The 23,304-nt window shown below is 33.2% G+C and overlaps 1 protein-coding gene across 1 annotated transcript in view; it reads right to left on the reverse strand.

Annotated features, from left to right (window-relative positions):
• Nucleotides 1-3,830: 3,830 nt before the first annotated feature.
• LOC125062164 (neprilysin-2) overlaps nucleotides 3,831-23,304 on the reverse strand; it is a 32,017-nt gene continuing 12,543 nt past the window's right edge. Inside the window, exons 3-17 of the mRNA XM_047667845.1 lie at nucleotides 17,591-17,727; nucleotides 13,316-13,423; nucleotides 12,155-12,400; nucleotides 10,891-11,102; nucleotides 9,848-10,024; nucleotides 8,943-9,028; nucleotides 8,669-8,774; nucleotides 8,031-8,215; nucleotides 7,840-7,929; nucleotides 7,401-7,551; nucleotides 6,834-7,002; nucleotides 6,521-6,639; nucleotides 6,256-6,387; nucleotides 5,980-6,120; nucleotides 3,831-5,646 (exon numbers count right to left, since the gene is read on the reverse strand). Coding sequence (XP_047523801.1) covers nucleotides 5,446-5,646; nucleotides 5,980-6,120; nucleotides 6,256-6,387; nucleotides 6,521-6,639; nucleotides 6,834-7,002; nucleotides 7,401-7,551; nucleotides 7,840-7,929; nucleotides 8,031-8,215; nucleotides 8,669-8,774; nucleotides 8,943-9,028; nucleotides 9,848-10,024; nucleotides 10,891-11,102; nucleotides 12,155-12,400; nucleotides 13,316-13,423; nucleotides 17,591-17,727 — 2,260 coding nt within the window. The 3' untranslated portion in view covers nucleotides 3,831-5,445. The remainder of the gene's footprint in view (nucleotides 5,647-5,979; nucleotides 6,121-6,255; nucleotides 6,388-6,520; nucleotides 6,640-6,833; nucleotides 7,003-7,400; nucleotides 7,552-7,839; nucleotides 7,930-8,030; nucleotides 8,216-8,668; nucleotides 8,775-8,942; nucleotides 9,029-9,847; nucleotides 10,025-10,890; nucleotides 11,103-12,154; nucleotides 12,401-13,315; nucleotides 13,424-17,590; nucleotides 17,728-23,304) is intronic.

The following is a 23,304-nucleotide window of genomic DNA, read 5'->3' on the forward strand; positions in this document are numbered from 1 at the left end:
CATACCGAAGTTGTTATAATTATAAATATTTACCATCCTCTAGACTTCTAAAATATTTAAAGTCCTTGGGCTCCGGATAATCGAAGCAATCAACCTGAAATTGTAATTTTACTATTACGTTTTTGTTAACTCTCTACATAGTTAATTTTGTTGGAAAGATTGATCTTATTTAAGTCATATGGCGTTCGCTAAAATGGCAGTCAATTTATATTTTAATTACATTCGCAATTTTGGTATTATTGAAGTTGGTACACTCGCATTTAGAAATAGTTAAAAGTAAATAAGACAGTCGCCATTGATTTTAAATTTTGCGAGATTCCGATACACAGTTAATACACACATAATTATGAAAGTGGCAGAAGAATATTCAGTTACATTATTAGGTAAAATCGTTTTAACTTTTGATCTTTAAAGTAAACACGAAATTTTTCGTAATAATAACAGATTACTAGACCACCACGTTACCGTATTTATTCCATACTTTGATGATTAAATTATCTCTAATATTGTTGTTTAATGTCTTATGAAGGAACACCACCTGAGTAGGCAACGATCTAATAATAATATTTTCAAAATGAATTAAGTAATCGTTAACTCTTAATGAACGACTCCTTTTTAAAAACCCGACTCGATGGCTTGGAACTCAGTGAGCTGATTAAATGAGTACAGTCTACGAATGCGATTCTTGTATCTTATAGATAAACAGTAACTTAAACAACTATAGGAAATATGACTGCTCTGTAAAACGCAAGACGTATCAATGACTTTGACAGGCTGACGTGCAGCCGGCATGATAATGAGCGACAAACCGGCGCACACGCACGGAGTCTTGTACCGAGGAAGATACAAGACTAAATAGTTATAAATACTTGTATGTAGTTACTTGAATTTTTAACAATTAAAACGCTAATTAAGTTTACCAAACAGTATAATAAAACGCAAGTAAAAATTTAATTATTTGCATAATTATTTTACATGCATTTTTTTGGTTTTTTTTCCAACTATGTTCATCTATATAAATAATCTACATATTTGCACACATAGTAGGGACATTTTGATTTTAATATTATTATAATTTACATTCGCGACAAATATAGCTAAATTTTTCAAAGTAAATAAGTCTAATGTTTTATCTGCATTAAAAACATAAAAACGATTGGAGCAAATCTGCGCTCTATTACTTTAAATTAAATAGATTTCATACCTGTATGTCCTGATTATTCAGTGCATTATTAAAAAGCGATCTCTCAATTACGGAAAGTGTAAGGAAGCGACTTGTAGTAATTACAAACAGTTAATACTGTGTTTCGTGATATTTTGCTGTTTGTTACAATTTAATAGAAAATGCTTGATTAACATGCAACACTGTTAAATCTAATCTACTCACTGTTCCGATGAAGCTGATAAAACAATCGGATATATTGTCTTTGTGCACTATTTTTACAAGATTTAAATCATTAATTATTCCTTAGGGATAGAACTTCCGTGAAGTAGCATAGGGCAATGGGATAAAATTGTTAGCGACGTTTCACAAAAGGAGGGTTGGCGTAACTAAAAGAATGTGGCTTTTGATGTATCATGGCATACTACTGGAAGAAGACATAGGACAGGAAAACATGGGAAAATATGGGAACGATGAAGCTTCGTTCCCAGACATACCCTGCGATTCTGTAACTCACTTTTCGAACTCACACAGCGGTTTTCGCATCGGCGGTCGCTCTCAAAACAGTCGTGAAGCAGTCATTTTATGATTTGGCATTCTGAAAAGGTGGGAGCTTGTAGTTTATTGTTTATTAGAATGCCAAATCATACGTAAGTCGTGAAGCAGTCATAAAATGACTGATGTTTTGAGAGCGACCGCTGATGCGAAATCCGCTGTGTGAGTTCGAAAAGTGAGATACAGAATCGCAGGGCAGGATGTTGTTCTTCGAAACGTATTTTAATGCTGCTTTGTATCACGTCAAATGTGAACTTGGTTAATTATAAGCCCTTGCCACTTAATACACTTGCCACAGGGACCAAACATTTTAAATTTGTTTTCAAATTTTCTATTAACAATTATTGATTATTATTATTCTTTTTTTAACTAGATTTATTATTATTACTAGTAGGTTTATAATATCTCATTAATATTTAACGTTAAGCAAATAGGAATATAATCTGTGGTGAGTGTAACCAATAGAAAAATTCTACCTTAGATAGTATATAATGTGAATTCAAATCGCGTTAAAAGTGTAATCACTGATATAACAGTTTCGAGTGATTACTAGAGAATCTTCTCATGAGCAAAAAAATGTATGAATGTAGAGTATTCGTTCATTATAAATTTATGGTAAAAACAATACTAATTGCGTCGCAACGTATTAAAAACGAAAGCGGTTTACGGCTTGATAATTATTGATTTTCACAATAACTTAATAAGAATGGGAAATGGGTATCGAGAGTTCAATTGGAGAAAAGTGTATTTGTTAAATTCAAAGTGACGATTGTGAACAATGAGGAAATGTAATGAAACGCAAATAAAGTAGTTTTTTTTTCATAGCTAGAGATTCTTCATCGTAAATAGCAGTATCTACAAATAGCAGTGAATGGATTTATTAGAATGGCATTAGATAGAACTCTTTTATAAATTTCTAACTCTGTTTCGCCAGATACTTTAATTAGAATGGTACAAGTGGTAAAATACAATTTTTATACCCAGTTGCAATACTTCATTGATTAAAAAAGTTAAGATGTTTTTCTCTTATCAAAGCCTCCGTCCCAATATATCAGAAATAGTTTCATCACCGTATACATTTTTTTGCACAAATTTATATTTATAATATATTATTGTTAATACTATAGTACGAGTATACCCAAACATATATGTTTATTCGCCAGTCAAACTAAAACTAATTATTTGCCGAAACTGCCATGGTAACGACAGTATATTGATGACATACCTTAATTGAAGATCCATGATAACGTTTGAGTAACCGAACATCGATGCAATTTACCACAACTATTAAAACGACCAGCACGGCCGTTCGCTGCCACATCTTTCCGAAGACTGCGACTTGCAAATCTAAATCCACCACTTCAATGCTTTTACCGCTTCCTGTCGCGTTTTCCAGAATTTTGATTTAGTCATTAAGTATAAAAGAAAACAGATACATTCAATCGAAACATATTTATTCCGAATACCAACCGTTTCACAAATGAAAATCTTCACAATTCAAATAAATAAAAATTGTACATACGTAGATAGTTAGTATGAGTAGTACCGGTACCCAATAGCTGGTCCTTTCATCGCTCAACCAATAAGTATCGCAATACAGCGAGAAAATGCTGCCAGCGTTAAAAGTACACTGCCACAGGAACCAACCTTTTTACATTTGTTTTAATTTTTAATTTTTTTATTATTATTATTATTACTATGGTGGTTAAGAAAATTGTAAATACTTTATATTTGTGTGTTGGTAATAAATATTATAAATTGTTAAAATGTATATTAAAGTTTTTGCCATTTAAGAGAGTCACTTCCAAACTGATGATAATCCAAGAAATAATTATTTAATAAGATCTGTTTGAGTCCACAGTCCGTTGAGAAATTTACGTGAAGGTTCCGCTGGCACAAGCCATCCGACTCTAGAAGCTTAGGAGTTCATAATAATCCCATAAAATAGCCTTATATCGCTAAAACCTCTACTTAGGTTACTTTTACATATTAGTATATACAATTTAAGTTAGGTTTTGTGTTAAGACCAATTAAGTGAATGCTAAACGTGTAAGGTTAATAAGAAGATTTCACCACGTATTTACAGATAGCTAAATTAAAATAAACAACGCAATTTTATTAAAACGTTTATTCCGTAAAAAGATAATACATTTATAACTTAATTATAAACAATATCAATACTTAGAAGTTGAATGCGTAAAAAAAATTATTTCGACAAGAGTGCAAAAATATGTGTAACATTTCTAATCTGAATCAGCAATACACGGCACTAAGTGATATTATAAAATTGAAGAAACTATTGACATATTACAGTTAAAGAACAAGAATCATCTATTCTAAGCTGCAATGGTTACTGTTACTTCTAGCTCAAATTTGTGAAACTCCGTATGTATTCTAATAAACTGTACCGTCTAGAAATACAGATATTAATGCTTATACCAAAACTCGGAATATGAAATATTTTTCTTATAAAATGTACATGATACAATGCCAAAACATGTCCATAACTGATATGAAATTTAATAAAATACAGTGATAGACTGCAAGCAGAATAAAAGCGACTTCAGTAATAAAGTACATTTAGCTTGGCTAAGCTATTTTTAGCTACACATAATAAATAACTACTTTACTATCTAAAACAAATATTTATTCATATATTTACACTTTACTCCGTTGAGTATATTGAAATAATATTATTGTATTTCGATTCAAAATATAGGTTTTTTAATCTTCGAGCTACTACAATAAAATTACATTGTCTAAATGTTAATATATGAATAAACAATACTATATCTTAAGTTCTAGAAGGTACTTAAGTACTAACATCAAAAATCGACTGTTGAGAGAAACATAACGAGAGTTCTTTTCATTCTTCATAAGATAATCTTCGTTTTTACGCCTTTATATAAATAAAGCAGTACTTAGACTTTATATATCGGACTTTAGGAAGTATCTTAAAAGTAGAAGTTGATTTAACCTTTGTAATTTTTTATTCAATGATTTTCTTATGATGAAAGTGATATTTGTACTTGTTATAATACAAGCCTAAAGTTGAGACCCGTTCAATTTCCATCGTCAGTCTAAAATCTCACCAATTTCGTTTTAAAACCAACATCAAAATACAGTAAATATACTTATGAGTAACGCACTCTATTTGTGCAATGTGTATGTGTAGTGTGTGTGTAGAACTATTAATATATATATTACAACTATAATCCGTACAGAATTATTTCCGTTTAATGTTTGGTTGATCCAATAACAATTGATTTTTATAATATTTGATTGAACTGTTATTATTGTTACATGCAATTCGTACGCACGGTCAATATTATTTGTAATTTTGAATATTAAATGAAAACATTATAGGATTATATGCCATATTAAACATTATAAGTACATAATATATAAATATCTGTTGTCGTTAATCGAAGAATAACATTGAGTCTGAATATAAAAAATAATATGTTTTTTCAACATATGATACTACTGATATGTTTTAAACAAGTTATAATGGTGTTTAAAATGAAGGGCTATCAAACAGTTTCATCATTGACGAAACATTGCTTTGTCAGGTAACGACAAAATATATTTCATAAATAGTAATTGTTGTCCTCGATTAATGGTGATGGAGAAGAGTTTTAGGGATAAAAGTTAATAATAGTTAAGTTCGTTTTGTTTCAAGACAGCTCTTGAATATGTTTAAGATCCCTCCATTAGTAAGCCGCTATCTACCAGACTTTGCATTTGTTCTGTGGGTTCATCGGAGAGCCTGGTGGGCAGTTGAAGTCCTTGGCGAATTCGTCCATGTTGGCCAAGGGTCCGATTACTCGGAAGCGGCCGGGTGCATGGAAGCCAGTCGTTATGCGCATCTTAATGGCTTCATTCCGGTAGACCGAGCACCAGGTGTTTGCCGCGCTTAACCAGAACATCTAGAAAGCATGATATAAATATTTATACCCACGATATAGATATATAACTTTTAACTGCTGCTTTTCAAGATACTGCTACCTCGTAGTGGTATATAAATATGCTTCCATATTTAAACAACACTATCTTTAAATATTATCGAGATTATCTTTATAAATAATATTTTATGATATACAATTAATTACTATTGATTAATATTATATACTATTACACATTTCTTCATAATAAAGCTCAAAATTGTAGTGTGAAATACGATTGAAATAAAAAATAAAATCGCATTGGAAAAATAAAATTGGACTAATAGCTGTTTCTAGTTAAAATAAAAGAAAACAAACCTGTCGTGGGGAGTACTTTTCGAGTCCAGGCAACCGACTCTCTTCACCGTGACGTTGGGTCCAGGCCTCATACGCGTAGTACGCCTCTTTGATGCCACCGTTGTCGGCAATGTTCTCACCTTGAGTGTTAACGCCATTTAACTGTAATTACAAAACAAAGAAACACTTAACACTATTTATTAGTGGTCAAAAAACTTCAATCTCATCAAAGTCTTAAAATAATATTTTACAAACCAAACATCATCACCTAGTCTCTATTTAAACGAGATTATTTACCTTCATGTTGACTTCCTTGACTGTGTAGTTAGAGTATTGGTCGATGATGCACTTGGCTTTCTCCAAGTACTTCTGCTTGGTAATCTCCTGCCACCAGTCTACCAAGTTGCCAATCTTATCGAATTGTCGCCCCTATATGAGAATAAGTAATTAGAATCAAAACCTAATTAAATGTTTCATGCTTGTTAAGTGATAACTACTTAATTTTCTTAATAAATAGCAAGTTTGTTATTTATTGTCAATCTGAAAATATATAGTCACAAACCTGGTCATCAAATCCATGAGTGATTTCATGTCCAATAACAAAGCCAATAGCTCCGTAGTTCATAAAAGCTGGACGCTTCGCCGAGAAGAAATTGCCTTGAAGGATACCAGCCGGAAATTCTGTACAAATAACACTTCATTAGCTTTTTTACCAAGGACATTATGTAAGGTCAATCTTCTTAAAAACGTTGAAATCACTCGACTTTGGTTGGTTTGCCTTTTTATCATCATGGCGTTTCTTTCCATATAATGAATTTACCTAGCCGGCTAGTATGATAAACTATTTTTGAATTATATGTCATAATATAACTTACGAATGCTGTTCTCGATGGATGAGTAGAAGGCATTGACGATGGCGGGACGTCCATGGGTGACCCAGTCGGTTTTATTCACGGGTTCACGAAGCTTGCCAAAGAGATATTCAGTTCCAAAGAGAGTCAGATTTAATACGGATTCCATCAATTTATCTGAAGACATGTCCAACTGGAATAAAATTAATAATTTTAGCGCCTGCCATATATTGGAGGAATATTTTCTACCACGTCACGTACTCTAAGACAAAAAAGTTTTTTTTATATATTTTACCTTTCCAAAGGCTTTGTTCTTTATTTTGAAGTCCCGTTATTGTCCTAATAGGTTCGACACACGCCTTTGTTATAATTTTTTTGTAGAATATTTTTTTTATTTATTTTTAAAGACAATTCTCACCAATTGACCTAGTTCCATGCTAAGCTATATATATAGCATATTTAAACACCCAAGACCTAAGCACAACACCAAATGCTCATCACATCGATGTTCATCTCAGCCGGGGATCGAACCCGGGACCCACGGCTTCGCAGTCAGGGGTACTAACCACTAGAAATATGTAAATTACTTACGCCTGAATAGAACTCTGTTAGTTTTTCATCATCCAGAAGTTCGTTAGGGTACGCGATATGTGACGCCATGGCTTGTGCTTTATCCAGCGCAGCTTGACGAGTCATGCTATCCATCCAATCCACCTCTGACAGCGTTTTGCTGAACTGTTGTCTATAATATAAGGTAGTGGTTTGAGCATACACGATGCAACAATCTTGTACTACAAATTGTAAAAGATAAAAGCCAATTCGTCGTCGCAAATAAGTTGGTTCGCCTACACATACAAATGTATGCCAAGTAGGGACGCAGATAAGTCTCAAAGAATAATAATAAGCACTATCAGAAAATCTAGAAACTACATCTCAGTCAGATTTCCATCGCAAGTAAGGGCTTGATCAGTAACTTTACGTTTTCATCTTCCTAAGAGATAGTCAAGACACAAATAAGAATAGTTCTTACCTAATATCATCAACCATTTCCAAAGCTTTGAATTTAGATTTCTCGTTAAAGTACTTCCTAATGTAAAGTGCACCGACTGCAATCGACATACTGAAAAAAATTAAAATTAATTAAACATACTTATATCATATTTGGCATCTGTTTGCTGCTTGAAAAATGCATATTAAAAGGCAAAATATTTTATTACGAACCTAGCACTGGTTGTATCAGCACACTCCTTCCATCGGCTCTCGCGTTCAGTTTTACCAGAAAGTGCAGTCACATAAGCTAACTGCCTCCGACGAAGCTCTTCAGTTAGATAAGACACAGACGCGCCAGCAACTCGCCACATGACATAATTCGCCTGCACGCGTTTAGGAGTCTTTTCTAGCAAAATCTGAAGACAAGTATGTCTACGTTAAACATGTTCCTTTTGTTAGCATCAAAAAATATACTAGTTGCTTTTAAGTAGTATGTAGTACATTTCGTCAATACTGTAATATAAGTTATTGAGTTTGATTACTAGTGAAACAGCAAGCAACATCTTGAGGATATATAAACGTTCAGATAATTAAAAAAAATATTCAGGTGTTAACGATTAATTGGAGCCCAACTGGCACCAGTGAAGGAAATTCAGGAAAACAAACATGATCTCCATATATGAAAAGCGCGACTGAAGAAGATTCTGGTTTATTTAACTTAAGGATGATGTGATTCATGGAATATATAATATAGATATGGATTTAATGTTTTCAGAGTTAATAGTTCAACTTCAATTGTTTTTAGCGAAATGAATAAATTATTCCTACTTCATACTAAACGCAAGTTAATTAATAAAATGGAAACTTACCTCCAGATCTGTAATGTACTTTGGAACGTTGACGATAGCAATTTCATCTAGGCTAACTTCAACGTGTGGAGCGAGGAGTTTGTTTACATACGTAAGCCAGGGGATTCTGTATAATTAATATAAAAACATATAGTAAAAATTAAAACGATATAATATAATATAAATAAAAAGTCACTGAGGTACGAAGTTCGTAAAAATCTAAAAAAAATGTCAATTATAGTAACGGGTAAAAAATTTTAATTGATAAAATTTATATAAATATGACTAAACTTACTTGGGGAATTTCTCTTGTAATTCAGCAATTGTCATTGGGTTATATAGACTCGTAGCATTACGACGTTTCTCCAAAGGCAAGGAAATCTGCCAAGGAATGCGTTTAGAAATATTAATTATGTTTACATTAAAATTAATTTTGTTTTACTGTGTACACCTAAGACTGTATATTATTATCAATATGATGATATATTATTATGAATATATAATTTATGTGCAGTTCGAATTATATAACGAAAGCTTATTAGTTATTAATATTGTTTAATCCCGATAGACATTCAAATACGAGTCACGAATAATTTCGATGTTAATGATTTATTAAGAGAATATATTTCCCTTTTCCCCATTGATATCCTTCAATACCTTGCGGAATAGTTCTGCTCTTTGTGGTCAGGATATTCAGGAGACAATTCAACATATGTAATGAAATACCACTTAAGTAATTTCGAGGCACAGCTGGTATGACTAACAGCAAAATTAAAGAATCGTTGAGTTTCAATGAATAACCCAGATCTCTAAATACGACTTGTAGTAATTATATATATTTATAATCTTCTATCCGAAAGAAGTTCACGCCTCACATTCGTGACTTTGTGAAAGAGTCACCTTTTTTGTTTAAAAAATAATTCTTATTCTAAGTCAATGGTTCGATTTAGAATAAAGTACGTGACTTTTGGACGTCTCCTACGGGTTTTTCATTTCAATAATATTTTTAAACAGTTTGAAGTTATTTAAACAAAGAACAAACGATTTTGTGAACAAAACAATGTTGCTAGTGATGTTATGCTGTGATTTTTGTATGCACATATTTTTATTACCTGTGCTAGAAATAACTAAAGATTATCTGTAGGTAGGTTAGTTGATATTTTAGGAGCGTTTTTAATAATACTCATTTTAGAAACTTACGTTAGCCAAGTTAATTTCGAACTGTAGGGAATCCTTTAATTCCACCTCGGCCCTAGCTCTATCGGCCCCAAGTAGTGTCGCAATATCCACCATATACTCGTAGTAGGCCTGGACTAGCTTGTCCTTGAAGCCACGGTTCAAGTACTCCCGACTGAGACCTAGAGATGCTTGGTCCAACTGAAAATTTAAATAAGAAAAGCTTCAATCAGCTGTATAGGATAAGATGAAATGTTTATTAAATACAAATAATATAGATAATGGTGCAGACGCTATAATGTAATAAGCTACATGTCAGGTTACTGTCATCTCTGGAAAAAAATATTATATTGTATGCGTAGTTGATATGAGAGACTCATACTCGTTAAAATTCACGAAGGGTAAGTAATCCACAACAGTAAGTAAACAAAAACAGCCGTACCTAAGACATTATTACTTTATTCTCCACGGATAAGAAATTTCATTAAAGTTTAACAAGACACGGGCAGCTCTTATAATTTATTCTAAACAACGGCGCAGATACTTCTTGCATATTCAAAGTCATACCGTAATGCTTATCTATATCTGTTTTTGTCTTTTATAGAAAAGTCTATTCACGTGTTTGATTAATGTCTACAATATTTATACTCTTATTTTAATATTAGGAGTCAAACACCATCTGAAATCTCGTCGTCATTAAGGCTTATGCGTTTGTTTCACTCCCTTCAATGGTCTTGAACGGAATAAAATTGTTTCATCAGGCTATAGCATAGGATTGGTCCTAAATAATTGGTTATTTAAACGCATTAAAATCAGCCACTGAACTAGATTTTGTACCATTTTATAAACGAAAATGGAGTAGTCTGTTTTGGCTCAGCTATCAATTTAATTAGTTCAACAATATATATATATTATAAATGTTGTACTAATAAACGATGAAAAAATAAATAAGTCTGAAATAAATATGTCAATGTTATATTCACTAGCTGTTATTCGTACAGTAACTAAGTAACGGTGGCATCTATGTAATACTAAGTCAAAAATATTTTTAAGAATTAGTCACTTACATCAATTATCCTGTTAGTAGAGTTCTTAACATCCACACTGATAGAGAAGTCCAGGAAGTAGTCTACAGAGTATCCAGCGTGTCTGAAGCGGTAAACGGATTCCTCCCACGAGAACGATCTCTCATCCCAATTTTCTCCGTCTAGCACGGGCCAGCCCCCAAGACGCCGAAGCATGTCAGTGAGCGGTTGAATGCCACGCGCTTCGATAGCAGCTGAAAAAGTACAGATAGTAATTGTGGGAAGGGTTAGCTAGAGTAGAAACTTGGTGCCATTTTCCCTTTTCTAAATAACCCTTAACGTAACACATATTGTCGGTTATCAGTATAATACGTGTAATGCATATTATAACATCGCTGTTGTGCAAATACGGAAGTTTGCTTTCACTTGTAATATAACTATTATGCTGTGACCGCGTATCGGTTTACACAAAACCAATTACAGAAATATTTTGACATTAGACATGCGTGTGAAAATAATTTTGGCCAAATATCAACCAATTTGTTTGGCAATTTGAAAATCGAAAATGCCTGTTTCTTGGAATTTTTATTTGATAAAACTACCTGTAGCATTATGATTTTATTATTTTATGCTTTTTTCAATATCTTAATGATTTTATTAAGTTGCATTCTGTGCGTGACATACACCGTCAGTTATTGAACATGTGATAAATGTGCACGTACGAATTGTGTATTATCAATTCGACTATAGGGTTTGACAGTCGTGCGTCTAGTCATGAGATCAAAAATTCTTATATTTGGTACGGCTGTATAATTAATCATTATTTTAAGAAAAATAGTGGTAATAAATAATTTTAATAAGCTTATAACATAGTAGCATATAATTTGACATCTAATCATGTTAAATTAAGTCCTAAAGATTAGATAATTGTTAAATACAATTGGTCTACATATTACAGACAATACATTATTGTTTTACAAAAGATAATTTCTTAATGACTGACAGCATCAATCTAATGTTCCAACAACATCAGATATGGCCGTTTTGTAATAATTACTACGCTAATGGAAACTCAGATTCTCATGTAATTTACAATTAAGTTAATTAACAATTGAAAAAATGAAATCCCGTCAACATGTTTTAACTACTTTTAAAATAATGAAATTTCGAATAAATTAAGAAAAAAATTGAAGCACTCATATCAAAATTCACGGCGCTTGTCTTTTGGTGTGCTGTTGTGAATTGCAACTTTTAGCAAATTGGTAAGTTATTCACGTGCGCTATAAGATCATGACAAAATACTCACTACGATTCATGCAAGCCTGGTACAACGTCTTCGCCAGAACGAAGGGGCGGGGTTCATCAGCAACAATTGGGGCATCTAGAAGTGACCGGATCTGTTCCTGTAGCTGATCCGTAATTATTGAGAAGGTGTTCACTGAGGTTTTGTCGTCCGGTATACGAGTGTTCTTCACGAAGGAGCCACAGGCGAAGTCATAGAAATCGTCGCACGGTTCAGCCGATTCGTCCATGTTTTGTAACAGTTTTGATGCTGTAATATTTAACATTCCAGATACGTTTACTTCTAAACCCAAAAAGCTAATATTCACCTACATCAGTGGGCAAAATCGTATGAATAAAGTTTGATGATGTTTCATGAAATATCATACTACTCCAATATTTTCCAAGTAGGTACTGAATATATCTTAAATAATGAGATTATCTTAGGCAACTGTCTGAACGGTTTTAAACTTAATAAATAAAGCACCCATAAAATGTGCCTGCATTTCTCGTTCCATAATTCACTTTAAATTTCCAGTTATCGGGATTTGGCCTAATTTGCGACCTAGTTTACTTAGGAAGAACGGCATGATTTTCCAACGTTATTATTTCTCCTATTGCTTTCTGAGAAACCTCGCATTAACATCATAAATCTAATAAGGTTTTTTCGTATCGATCGTTTTCTTCGAGTACAAGGTCCCGAAAAGAATAGAACTATGGTAATACACCATGTGAGTTACCTACTTAACGGAGAAATTGGCCGCTTGTGTTATCATAACCACACTTTAAAAGCTTTATAAAAAAATAAATTAAGATATAAGAAAAATCTAGAAGGACCAAGACTACCTAACACTTTCATATTAAGATAGAATTGCATAGATTCAGTTTTTGTAACGTATAATTTCTGTCGCAATATCAACGTAAGTAACGACCCATTGTTTCAATGTGAATATTTGTATAATCTTCATCTTGGCAGATATTAAATAATACCTACGTCACGTAATTGCAGCTTTGTAAAATGAAAAACCGATGTGTGAATTCTCCATGCGGTCGTAAAGTTATACAATTACCCTGAAATTATGTCCTTTTGTTTTTAATAATGAATGAAACGATAGTGACACTGTAATAATATAGAAAAAGATTGTTTTTTCTTTTGAATTGTCAGTCATCCATCTAATAAACTCACCAGTATGAATGCAGTCAGCATCTTTGCAGACTTTAGGCTCGTCGCTCTTAGCAATGACTGCTGGAGGGAATTTCTCTGGCAAACGGAGCTCGCTGGTTTGAGGAACATCTGGAACAAGGTAAAATAACGATGACAACTACAAAAAGTCTATTGTTACATAAGCTATATTATCCGTTCATTTCTGAAGCTGCTGCTCCTGTTTTGACTATTGTATACAAACTACGATCGCAAACGTAACGTAACGCACGTATAGTATTCGGTATATGGCCGCAAATTTAGACGATGATAACAGTAGGTGAACAGATTTCTGCCCCTTCCTTACGATAACCGCCACCGAATGACCAAGTGTTACTTGCACAAATAAAAATAATATCAACTGGAACACGCGACCATGATGGAAAGTAGCATAATTGCTGACTAGACCAAGACTGTTCATGTTAAAGAACAACAACAAGACATAAAAATATGCAGGTGTTTAGAATTTCCCAAAAATTTAAAGATGGTAATAGCGTTAATCTATCCTTTATAAAGCACCTCTTTGTGAATATACAAGCACGGTGCAATAAACTCTCTTATATGTAGATCTTTTCCGACAGTGCATATTTTAATAGTAATGAAGATTTTGATATAAATGTTAAACGGATAGTGGGTCTTTGGGTGCTTTTCAATAAAGCTAAAAGTATTTTGTATGTTAATTCTATTTTTGAATGTCAAATACTCTATGCAGTATCAATAATTGTCTATAAGTCTTGTTACTGACATTAATACTGCCAGTATTAGAAATTAATTTAAAATACTTTTGAATAATTATCTTATTTAGCGTAAATGTCTAAATTCTGTCCACTATAGATATGTTAAAAGAGCATTATAAGGTAGAGAAGAAAATACTTGTATATTTTAATTGTCTCAATTGTGTAGTGGTTAACAAGTTCGACTACAGGTAACTTTACAAAATGAGTTGCTTTTCTGATTAACACGGTGAGGCTTTACTGGAACTGCTTATCAAAAGCGATTCTATTACTCTTGTATAGAAAATAATTATTACTGGACGGTAATTTTCAGACCATAATTTGCATACGAATCCAATGTAATTACAGAATACACAATAACCGATCACATTAACTTCGTTACATTTAAATGATCCATAATTTCAGGGTTGTCTGTGTTTATAAATAATAATGCTATTAAAAAAAAGAAATTTGGTGTTTTCATCAGACCAACTTGGATTAAGTAAAAAATTAGCTGTTGGTTTTTAAAGTGTACTAAATACGAATACTTGTAATTTTATAAAAGCACTGACGAGAATTATAACTGTCGGTTCAATAGTAATATTATGTAAAACTTATTATATTTGAATATGAATATATTTATTATTTTTTTATTATTTTTTCTTGAACACGAATATTTGTTTATAGTTACTTCAAATTCAAACTCAAAATATCTTTATTCATATGGGCAAACAAGTACACTTATGAATCGTCAAAAGAAGCCAAATCAATTGTAAATTTACATTTACTACCAGTTATTTACTTATTTTACGTTATATTACTACCAGTACGTAGAGCGGCTACGCCCTTGACTTGCGAAGTAAGAAGAACTGGCAAGAAACTTTCCGCCACTCTTTTTAATCGCAAAGTATTGTCATACAAATTGTTTGAACTGGAGCAAATCAATTCCAAGGATTAGGATCATTTAAGTATTCCTCAAATTTATAAAACGCTTTATTGATTAATTTACGTTTAACGAGGGCTTTGAATTTATTTAGCGATAATTCCTAATTTCGCTTGGCAGTTTATTGTAAAAACGAATAAAATTTCCATATAAAGAGTGGTTTATCTTTTGGAGCCTGGTTGGTCGTACATTCAAATTAGTTCTATTTCGCGTATTATACTGGTCACCATTTGTTTTAAAATCGTTTATATTTTTTTGTATATACAACAAGGCTTCAAGAATGTATTGACCAGATAGTGTCATAATATTTAATTCCTTAAACTTATTCCGTACCGACTACCTCGGAGAAACACAACAAATACCCCGAACAGCCCGCTTCTGCAGCACAAATATGGATTGAACCTCTGCAGCAGCACCCCACAGTAGAATACCGTAGGACATAACGCTGTGAAAGTAGTTATGATACACAATTTTAGCCGTGTCCTTATCAGTAAACTGTCGGATTTTCTTTTCTGCATATGCCGCAGAGGTCAGGCTATTCGAAAGAGTCTCTATGCGTGGGCCCCACTGGATTTTGTTTTATTCTCATATCCGCTGAGACAATATCAGCAGTAAGTTATTAACATTAAACCAGTTAACTATACATATTACAAAGGCCTTTGACAGGTTACAAAAGACGCCGACTCCATCATATGATTCTTCCCAGGCGTTAAATATGTCCGAAATCAACTTCACACCGGCATCGATTGTGGAGCGACCCTTAGTAAAACCATACTGTTTATTATGTAAGAGTTCATTTTTATTAAAATGTAAAGAAAGGTGGTCTAGCATTATTTAAAAACTAGGCTCACGGGGAGCACTGAATCAGGCACTGAAACAACTTACCAAAAGTAAAAACAATTTCGCTATTAAATGCATTTAGTTCATTAGATCCTTTTGTTCTTATAATATTTGTGTGCCATAATTTCTAATGGTGTATAATTAATATAATTTTCTTGAAGGTAAGGTAGGGTAATCACTAATCAGTCTTGAAAACCATTATAGTTGTCACATATCAAACCTTAAAACTCAGCGATAATGCGAATATGTTATGCCACTAGACTTAACTATGTCACTGTTTAACGTATGTTTCTTTTTTACATAAATTAAAAGTAGAACTTAATATAATAAAAATAAAATATTGCTAAGGGTGGCCATATTCCTAATGAGCGATGTCTTCTTAATACGAGTTAGCTTAGTACGATATTCATTAGCAAATTTTACATAATATTTTAATATATTACATACATAGGAGCGAAAATATTGATCAATAACTGAGTAATAAAGGTAAGACGAAGGTGTAATTATAGAAATTATATCAACGAAATACAATCAAGTGAGTAGGATTGATATCAAATCATTTTGGTTAGATTATGACTATCAGTTTAGTGTATCATTCAAGTTACCCATATCTCCGAGGTGAATAAGATGTTTGATGATTTGGTTAGCGTCTCTATATTGTTCAGTTAATGTTTGCTAAGACAAGTGATCCAATTACAAGCAGATGTACAATATACAATATAGAATAGAATAAATGTCTCTGTCACTTAGTGGGTAACAGTACAGCAGAGATTTGATTGTGAACAATCGGTTTGCTTCATATATTTATATGTCGTATCGTAATGTCTGGCTCAAACACAACTCAGTGGTCGACATTGACCCCAAATATTTTAAACTTATTACAAACATCCTACTTGTGATTCAGCCCTTTACAAAATCTACAAATATGGAAACAGACAGGGACGCGCACACATAGTTCATCTTATTTTCTTTTTCCCGAAAATTATACTCATACGACTATATCATACCTAGTACAGCCACGCCAACCAACTAAAAAGCTTTTCCAAAATTATATAAAACATGAAAATTTAATATTTTTCTAGGCTTGAAAAATAAAATTAAGTCGGTGTATAGATAGTTAAATATATTTCAAAATGGTACATAAATTAATAATTGTATAATTAAATAGGTGTAGGACGATACATAAAATATTCCTAAAACATTCAGAAGCGCTTCAATGCGTACGGTTTGGCTTGGCTTCAGATTGCATCTCTTTCTTAGATGATATTCATTGGATCCTTCGGACACACACCCTAAGAGTCGCATGCTCTAACCACTATGTACCGAAATAAACTACAGTAGCTAAGTTAGAGAGCAAAGACCTAAACAAAGTAATTATGTCCACACTTAAATAAGAAAGAGAACTTTCATAACAACTTATTCCTCAATTCGTGAGTCGTAATAGTTGCAATTTATATTTAACAATGCGGGTTATGTTGCAACAAACAACAAATTAACGTTGCAAAGTACGTGCCTACAATATTGCATTTATAGCCGAAAGTCAGTGAATTGTCTATGTGTTCAGTCCTGCGTGACACAAGGTCGGCCTTTGTGTGACATTAGTGTTGAGGTAGATTTGACCACATAGGTTTTCTGCCGGTTAGCAAGCCAAGTCAGTTTCGAGACTATGTAATACAAATCTGATAAAATTATTAGTAAATATTTAAAGCAAAAGCAACACCACCACACGCTTATGCCGCGACTAACTACTTCTAGTTTACTCACCATTGACATCCGTGGAAGGCCTCATCATGATGGTGGCAAGGAAGGCTGCAAAAAATGCGACTGCCAGTACAGCCACTACGGCCACGGCCAACATCAGCCGCTTTTCAAGCCGCGTTCTCTGCTCCCAGAAGGAGGCCCTGAAAGACAAAATATATTTAGTGAGCTCCCAGACGAAATACTAGTTTCATGATTAAGATGATGCTAGTAATGCTGGGAAATCATAGAGGTTTAAGTCGGTTTGCATAGCCCCATATAACCTTTCCATACCGAATCCTACACGCATCGCGGGAGGGTATTAGTGACAGCATTTCCGCAAGTAATAAAAATTAGATTTTGATTTCCGCTGAGACAATTGTTTTTAGTTAGATTACGGTGGCCGTTATAAGTTATTTATCAGTATATCAGAATTCTGTGCAATTTATCTAGTATGGTAGTAGCCTTGGTTAGTAAAAAGAAGGAATAAACGTTTATCTTGATGCTATAAAACAGGTTTGGCACCAACTCTGCCTATTTACGACTTTTAAAGACAACATTGATTCACTTCAAATGCAAATTGGTTTCTTCTTTCGAAAATTATTACCATTGTTTATTAATTTCTGAGGTCAAAAGTTGCTTTATCAGTAGTTTTCATAAGTGCAAGCAATATCATTCATATCATCATTTTCACTGATATTAGTAGATACATAGTTATTAATGAATGTCTGACATACAAAATTATCTTTTTCATTATCTATCAGTCCATCAAAATGACGGCCCTGTCGTATAATGAGCCCCTATAAACGAGTATGTGACCTTAGAAATATGAAAAACAATTGTAAATGCATTCGCGTGACCGAGCTTTGGACTTCGATTGCCTTAGGATAATGAAAACGCAATGTCACCTTAATTAGATCCCGCCCATCTATTCATGGAATTACACTTTTAATAATAGAAATTAAAGATATATAATAATTATAATTAAATATATATAAATATTATATGAAATTATGGAGTTACAGATTGTTCAACTGAGAGATTTGACAACTAAGTATAAGTCAAATAATATTTAAGTACCTTCTACTAAAGTAGGTGAGATTAAAACCCCTCACTAGTATCACTGATAGGGCATTCATAGGGCAGCTTTGTCATTTCACGCCCAATATGCTTTCTCATCCTAAGTAACTATTAAGAACATACAAACTGAGTAGCCCTTCGAGAAAGCTCCCTTTGGAGTTCTAGAGAATCGTATCTATATATGTCCAGCACTTTGGTGGGTGTAAGACAAGGCAGTAAATATAATTTCTTTAAAATTACCGCTTTTCAAGTACTTTGGGTATTACACCGATTCCATGTCCGTATTTAAAAAGAATTTTCGGATTAATTCATCAAGCAATACTTTATACTTTTATATTCCTCAGCTCTAAGGAAATATCATAAGTAAAACTGACGTCTCCACGATGATATCACACTCCCTTAATAAATGTTTAACAAATCATGATCTATCGAATGAACTCTAGATGCAGTTCATCCTTATGCAACTATGAGATCACCCGTTGGTCAACATTTTTTAACCGGTCCCAAGTTCATCGTCGCCAAGGTCGATGACCCTACCTGACTATATAACGGTACACAACGCGTAAGGACGATTACTCTTACTTTTGACTCCATGCTAAGGTCAGATTGCCATAGACCGTAACTCCAGATCCACTATCATCGAACTTCACTTGTAAGCCCATTCTTTATTAGGCGGATCTTTATTAAATATTTAAAAAAAAATATTGCTAAGTATAGTAGTAATTTGGTTACACTGTACTTGCATTATTGTGATTTTACTAAGATGCGTACACGAAATGGGGAATCACGACGACACAAAATAGAGATGTAGGCATCCGCGTCAAGTGACCGCAAGTACAAAGCGTCAACCTGGAATTACAGCTAGCGTAGCTCCATGAATTGATGGTGCGCGGCTAAAAGAGCCTTAAATACACGGTTGAGGTGATATGGATTGAATTGGTATTCTGCTTTGGTGACTGATGTCAAACGCTGCTCAATTAAACGGTGATAAATCCGAATAGTTCTTCGGAACACTCTACATGATACATGATGCAGATGCCAAGACGATCAGACAGAACAAGGTCGATGACGATTCGAGTCGCTCGGCTTTGGTTGCGGATTTGCGCATTATAGAGTTGTAAGCGGTGGTCCGGAGTAAAGCGATCCACCCTGCTGAGCACACCAAGTTTCTTAGAGGCTAATTTAAATTTTAAATCAACATGAAATTAAATTGTGGGTCAGTGGTCAGCGGTGGGTCACAGGGTATTATATTCCGTGCTCAAAACTATTGTTGGGTGTTTAGCTAGATGGTATTGCTTACATATATAATGTCCCGTCAATGAGGTTAGAGGCAGACTATAGCCGATAATTTTAATAAAGTAAGTGTTTTAGCAAAGTTATAAATCCTTTGGTGACTGATGGTCGGTTTTTGAGTCCTTTTGGATGCATGCCGGTTTCAGAGAGCAAGTGTTACCATGTGACCAAATATCCACTTATGTACCCGACCCTGTTTGTTCTGGGTATGGTGGGATATGATCAGCTACGCCTCAGAAGAGAGCTAGCCTTGTCGGTGTATATATTTAAGATACTTACGGGTCGGGTTCATAATCTGGATATAATGGAGAGACTGAGTCTACGGGTACCAAGTAGAAACCTGAGGCGGAAGTCTCAACTTTTGGATGTACCGCGCGCACATTCCAACTTGGTTAGCGTAGCACCACTCACGCGAGCAATACACATAATAAATAAGATTTCTGTTAGGTAGGTAGACCTATTTGTTTTTACACTGGCTGAGTTCACAAGAGTTGCTTCCTATATTATTAGTTATAAGATTTAGGTATATAAATATATATTTTTTAAATGTTTTTTATCTAGGTTAATTGGTGTGGGTATAAATATTGTGTCGTTCTATCGAATTAGTAATTACTGTAAAGATAGAATAATGATATGGAATAAATAAAAAAATAAAAAATCTCTTCCGAAGATTCACCGTCAGAGAACAGTTTTCTCAAAATATAAATATTAATCAGAACTAGTTAATCTGCATACATTTCCTCCGTTAACCCATCTGGGTTACCGTGTTAAAGTATTCATATCTTAATGTTATTAACAATAGAGCCTGTTAATAACGGTTCAGGATGTGACATCAATAACGGAAGAGTTGATCGACCTCATTGTATACAATACAGTATTATGCAAATTTATTCTATAATCAATAGCAAGCCTATAATGCTTATAAACATTCTGCAATTTAATCATTTCATGTTATTTTACGTAGTTATTTTGTCATTTGTGTTAAAATGACTTTATCAGTGCTAAATTATTTAATTTCAGGCTCACAAACACAAATATCGTAATACCATTATTTTAACAGTTTAAATAGATTTAATATGCCAATTAAGAGGTTCCAGGTGATAAATTTCTTTTTCTTATAATTTAAACGTAGCTATTTCTATTTAATTTAAAGTGGCATTGGTATAATTTTCTTTAAGATCTGCACTAAAGTAGTAGTAGTAAAATTTTACAATTACAAAATATTTAGCTCATTAATAAGAAGGAATAAAACTACGTATAGGATATAAAACACAAACAAACACTAAACTAAGTTAATTAATCAGTAGACTTTAAGAGCAGTGTTGTCTTAGTGGCTTGACGGTGCGCCTCTCAATTGCCAGGTCCTGCGATTCGCGGCTGTGCACAATGCATTTTCTGTGCGCATTTATATGCAGGTGCAAGACGAGGTCTTGTGTCTAGGCTGGAAAGCTGATCACTCACTTACCCATTAAGAAAAATTAAAGGTACAAATTTTAATACATTTATAAATACTACTAAGACTATATTCGTTTGGTTTACTCCAATTTTTATTATAATATTTTCACATTAATGAAATGTGAAATTTATGGAAGATACGCCATTTTAAATTTCTAATACAACTTGTAAACGAGATACGCTGACCCCTATAATAAAAGTTCAATGACATAAATATTAATTCAATGTCGACTCCTAGAAAACATACATTTGTAACTTAATTCGGAATTTAGTGGAATTATCCTTAAACCATTAAAATAGTGGAACGGGAGCTGACATAGTCCAGAATACTGTTTCACAAAGAATGTTGTGCACCAGTATGCACTTCATACTTAATAGGTATTAGTGATAAAAATAATGCAAAAAAAAAATTAATGAAATGAAAATTTAAATTACCCTACACTTTCACTTTCTGTTATTACATGAATTAAAATATATTCTTCTGAAATAATCTAAGAAGTCGTAAATTTTCAATGAAGTCTGTGTTTGAATTTAACTTGTATTAAATGACTCAGCCTACGTCGATCGAGTAAAAATGCATTTATAAAACTTCCATTATATTCGTCATAATTGAGGGGGATTACAAAGTGATATTCTTTGAATTATTTTTTTATGTCTTGGTTTTTTTCCTTTTATTTGATTCAAGCAAAGTCCAGAGGCCAATATTTATACGTAGTTCAGTTTATAAATGCTAATTTACGAATTATCCTTTTTTTACAAGGATTTCAAAACAGGTATTTTCAGTTTGAAATGCAGGTTCTCGATCGATCTCTCTGTCGATCGCAAAAAATCGGGATTGGAAATAAATTTAGATTATAGATCGAGGATAGAAAGCGGCCATTACTCGATAGTTAAGACCACAACTTGTAAACATAAATTTTTTTTTCATAAAACGTGAACAGATATAGTCTACTTATGAAAAATTTTGTAACGGGCCAGTGTCTGTTTGACTGACACAATATTTAAATATATATGGTATCCCTGATATTTTTTTTGTAGTTTTATTCGGCCTATAAACCCCAGTGATTTTCGCTCTGGGGTCATGGGGGAGAGAACCTAAAATGATTATACATAACCCGGTAGACGTTACCATTGTATCACAGTTATTACCTAATACAAGCACCTGCTTGTAATAAATGCTAAAGCACAATATTGTTTTGTCTCTTCCCTAATTGCACATAGACGATTTCAGGTTAAGATATTAAAATAATAAATGCATTGGAAATTTGTTAAGGATGTCTAGGAGATCTGGTTTGAGGAAAATCACCGACCCTCATGACGTCATATGTTGAAGTTTCTCGTCAAGCCCATTAACGCCTGCCCTGAGAAAATATTTGGACAAGGCGACGTATTTTTACATTGATACGCTCCAACAGTTTTATAAATAATTCGTGCTATCGGCATTTATATATGCGTATTAAATAGTTGCTCATGAGTGCGGACACCGGCATGGCTAGAACTGAAAAACCGACGACATCAAATTACTAAAATGTATGTATTTAGTTTTTATCGTATTTTCGTTTTCGTTCGTTTCGTAAGACCATGGGACCACATAGAGTTACCTCCATTAGTCCGAAGCTAACCTAACCCGAACAGTCTTCAACGCAGTCTTGCCTTCGTTTGCGTAGTTAGAAACTAGACACAAACTATTGCTAATAAATATTTTAAAGGATTATTATTAGTACTAAATTAATTGATTAATTACCAATCACGGTTTTTGTATCAAATACAATAAAGTCTGCAAATGGCGAATTTATTGAATTTATTTTAAATGTGTAAATATTATCACCTGTTTGCGGTTGATATAACACGAAGCACTGTGTTCATTGTTCAACACTTTAATACATATTTAATCACCCATTAACATTTCGTTC

The sequence above is a fragment of the Pieris napi genome, chromosome Z (assembly GCF_905475465.1).
Source record: "Pieris napi chromosome Z, ilPieNapi1.2, whole genome shotgun sequence".
In the NCBI taxonomy this organism is placed as follows: Eukaryota; Metazoa; Arthropoda; class Insecta; order Lepidoptera; family Pieridae; genus Pieris; species Pieris napi.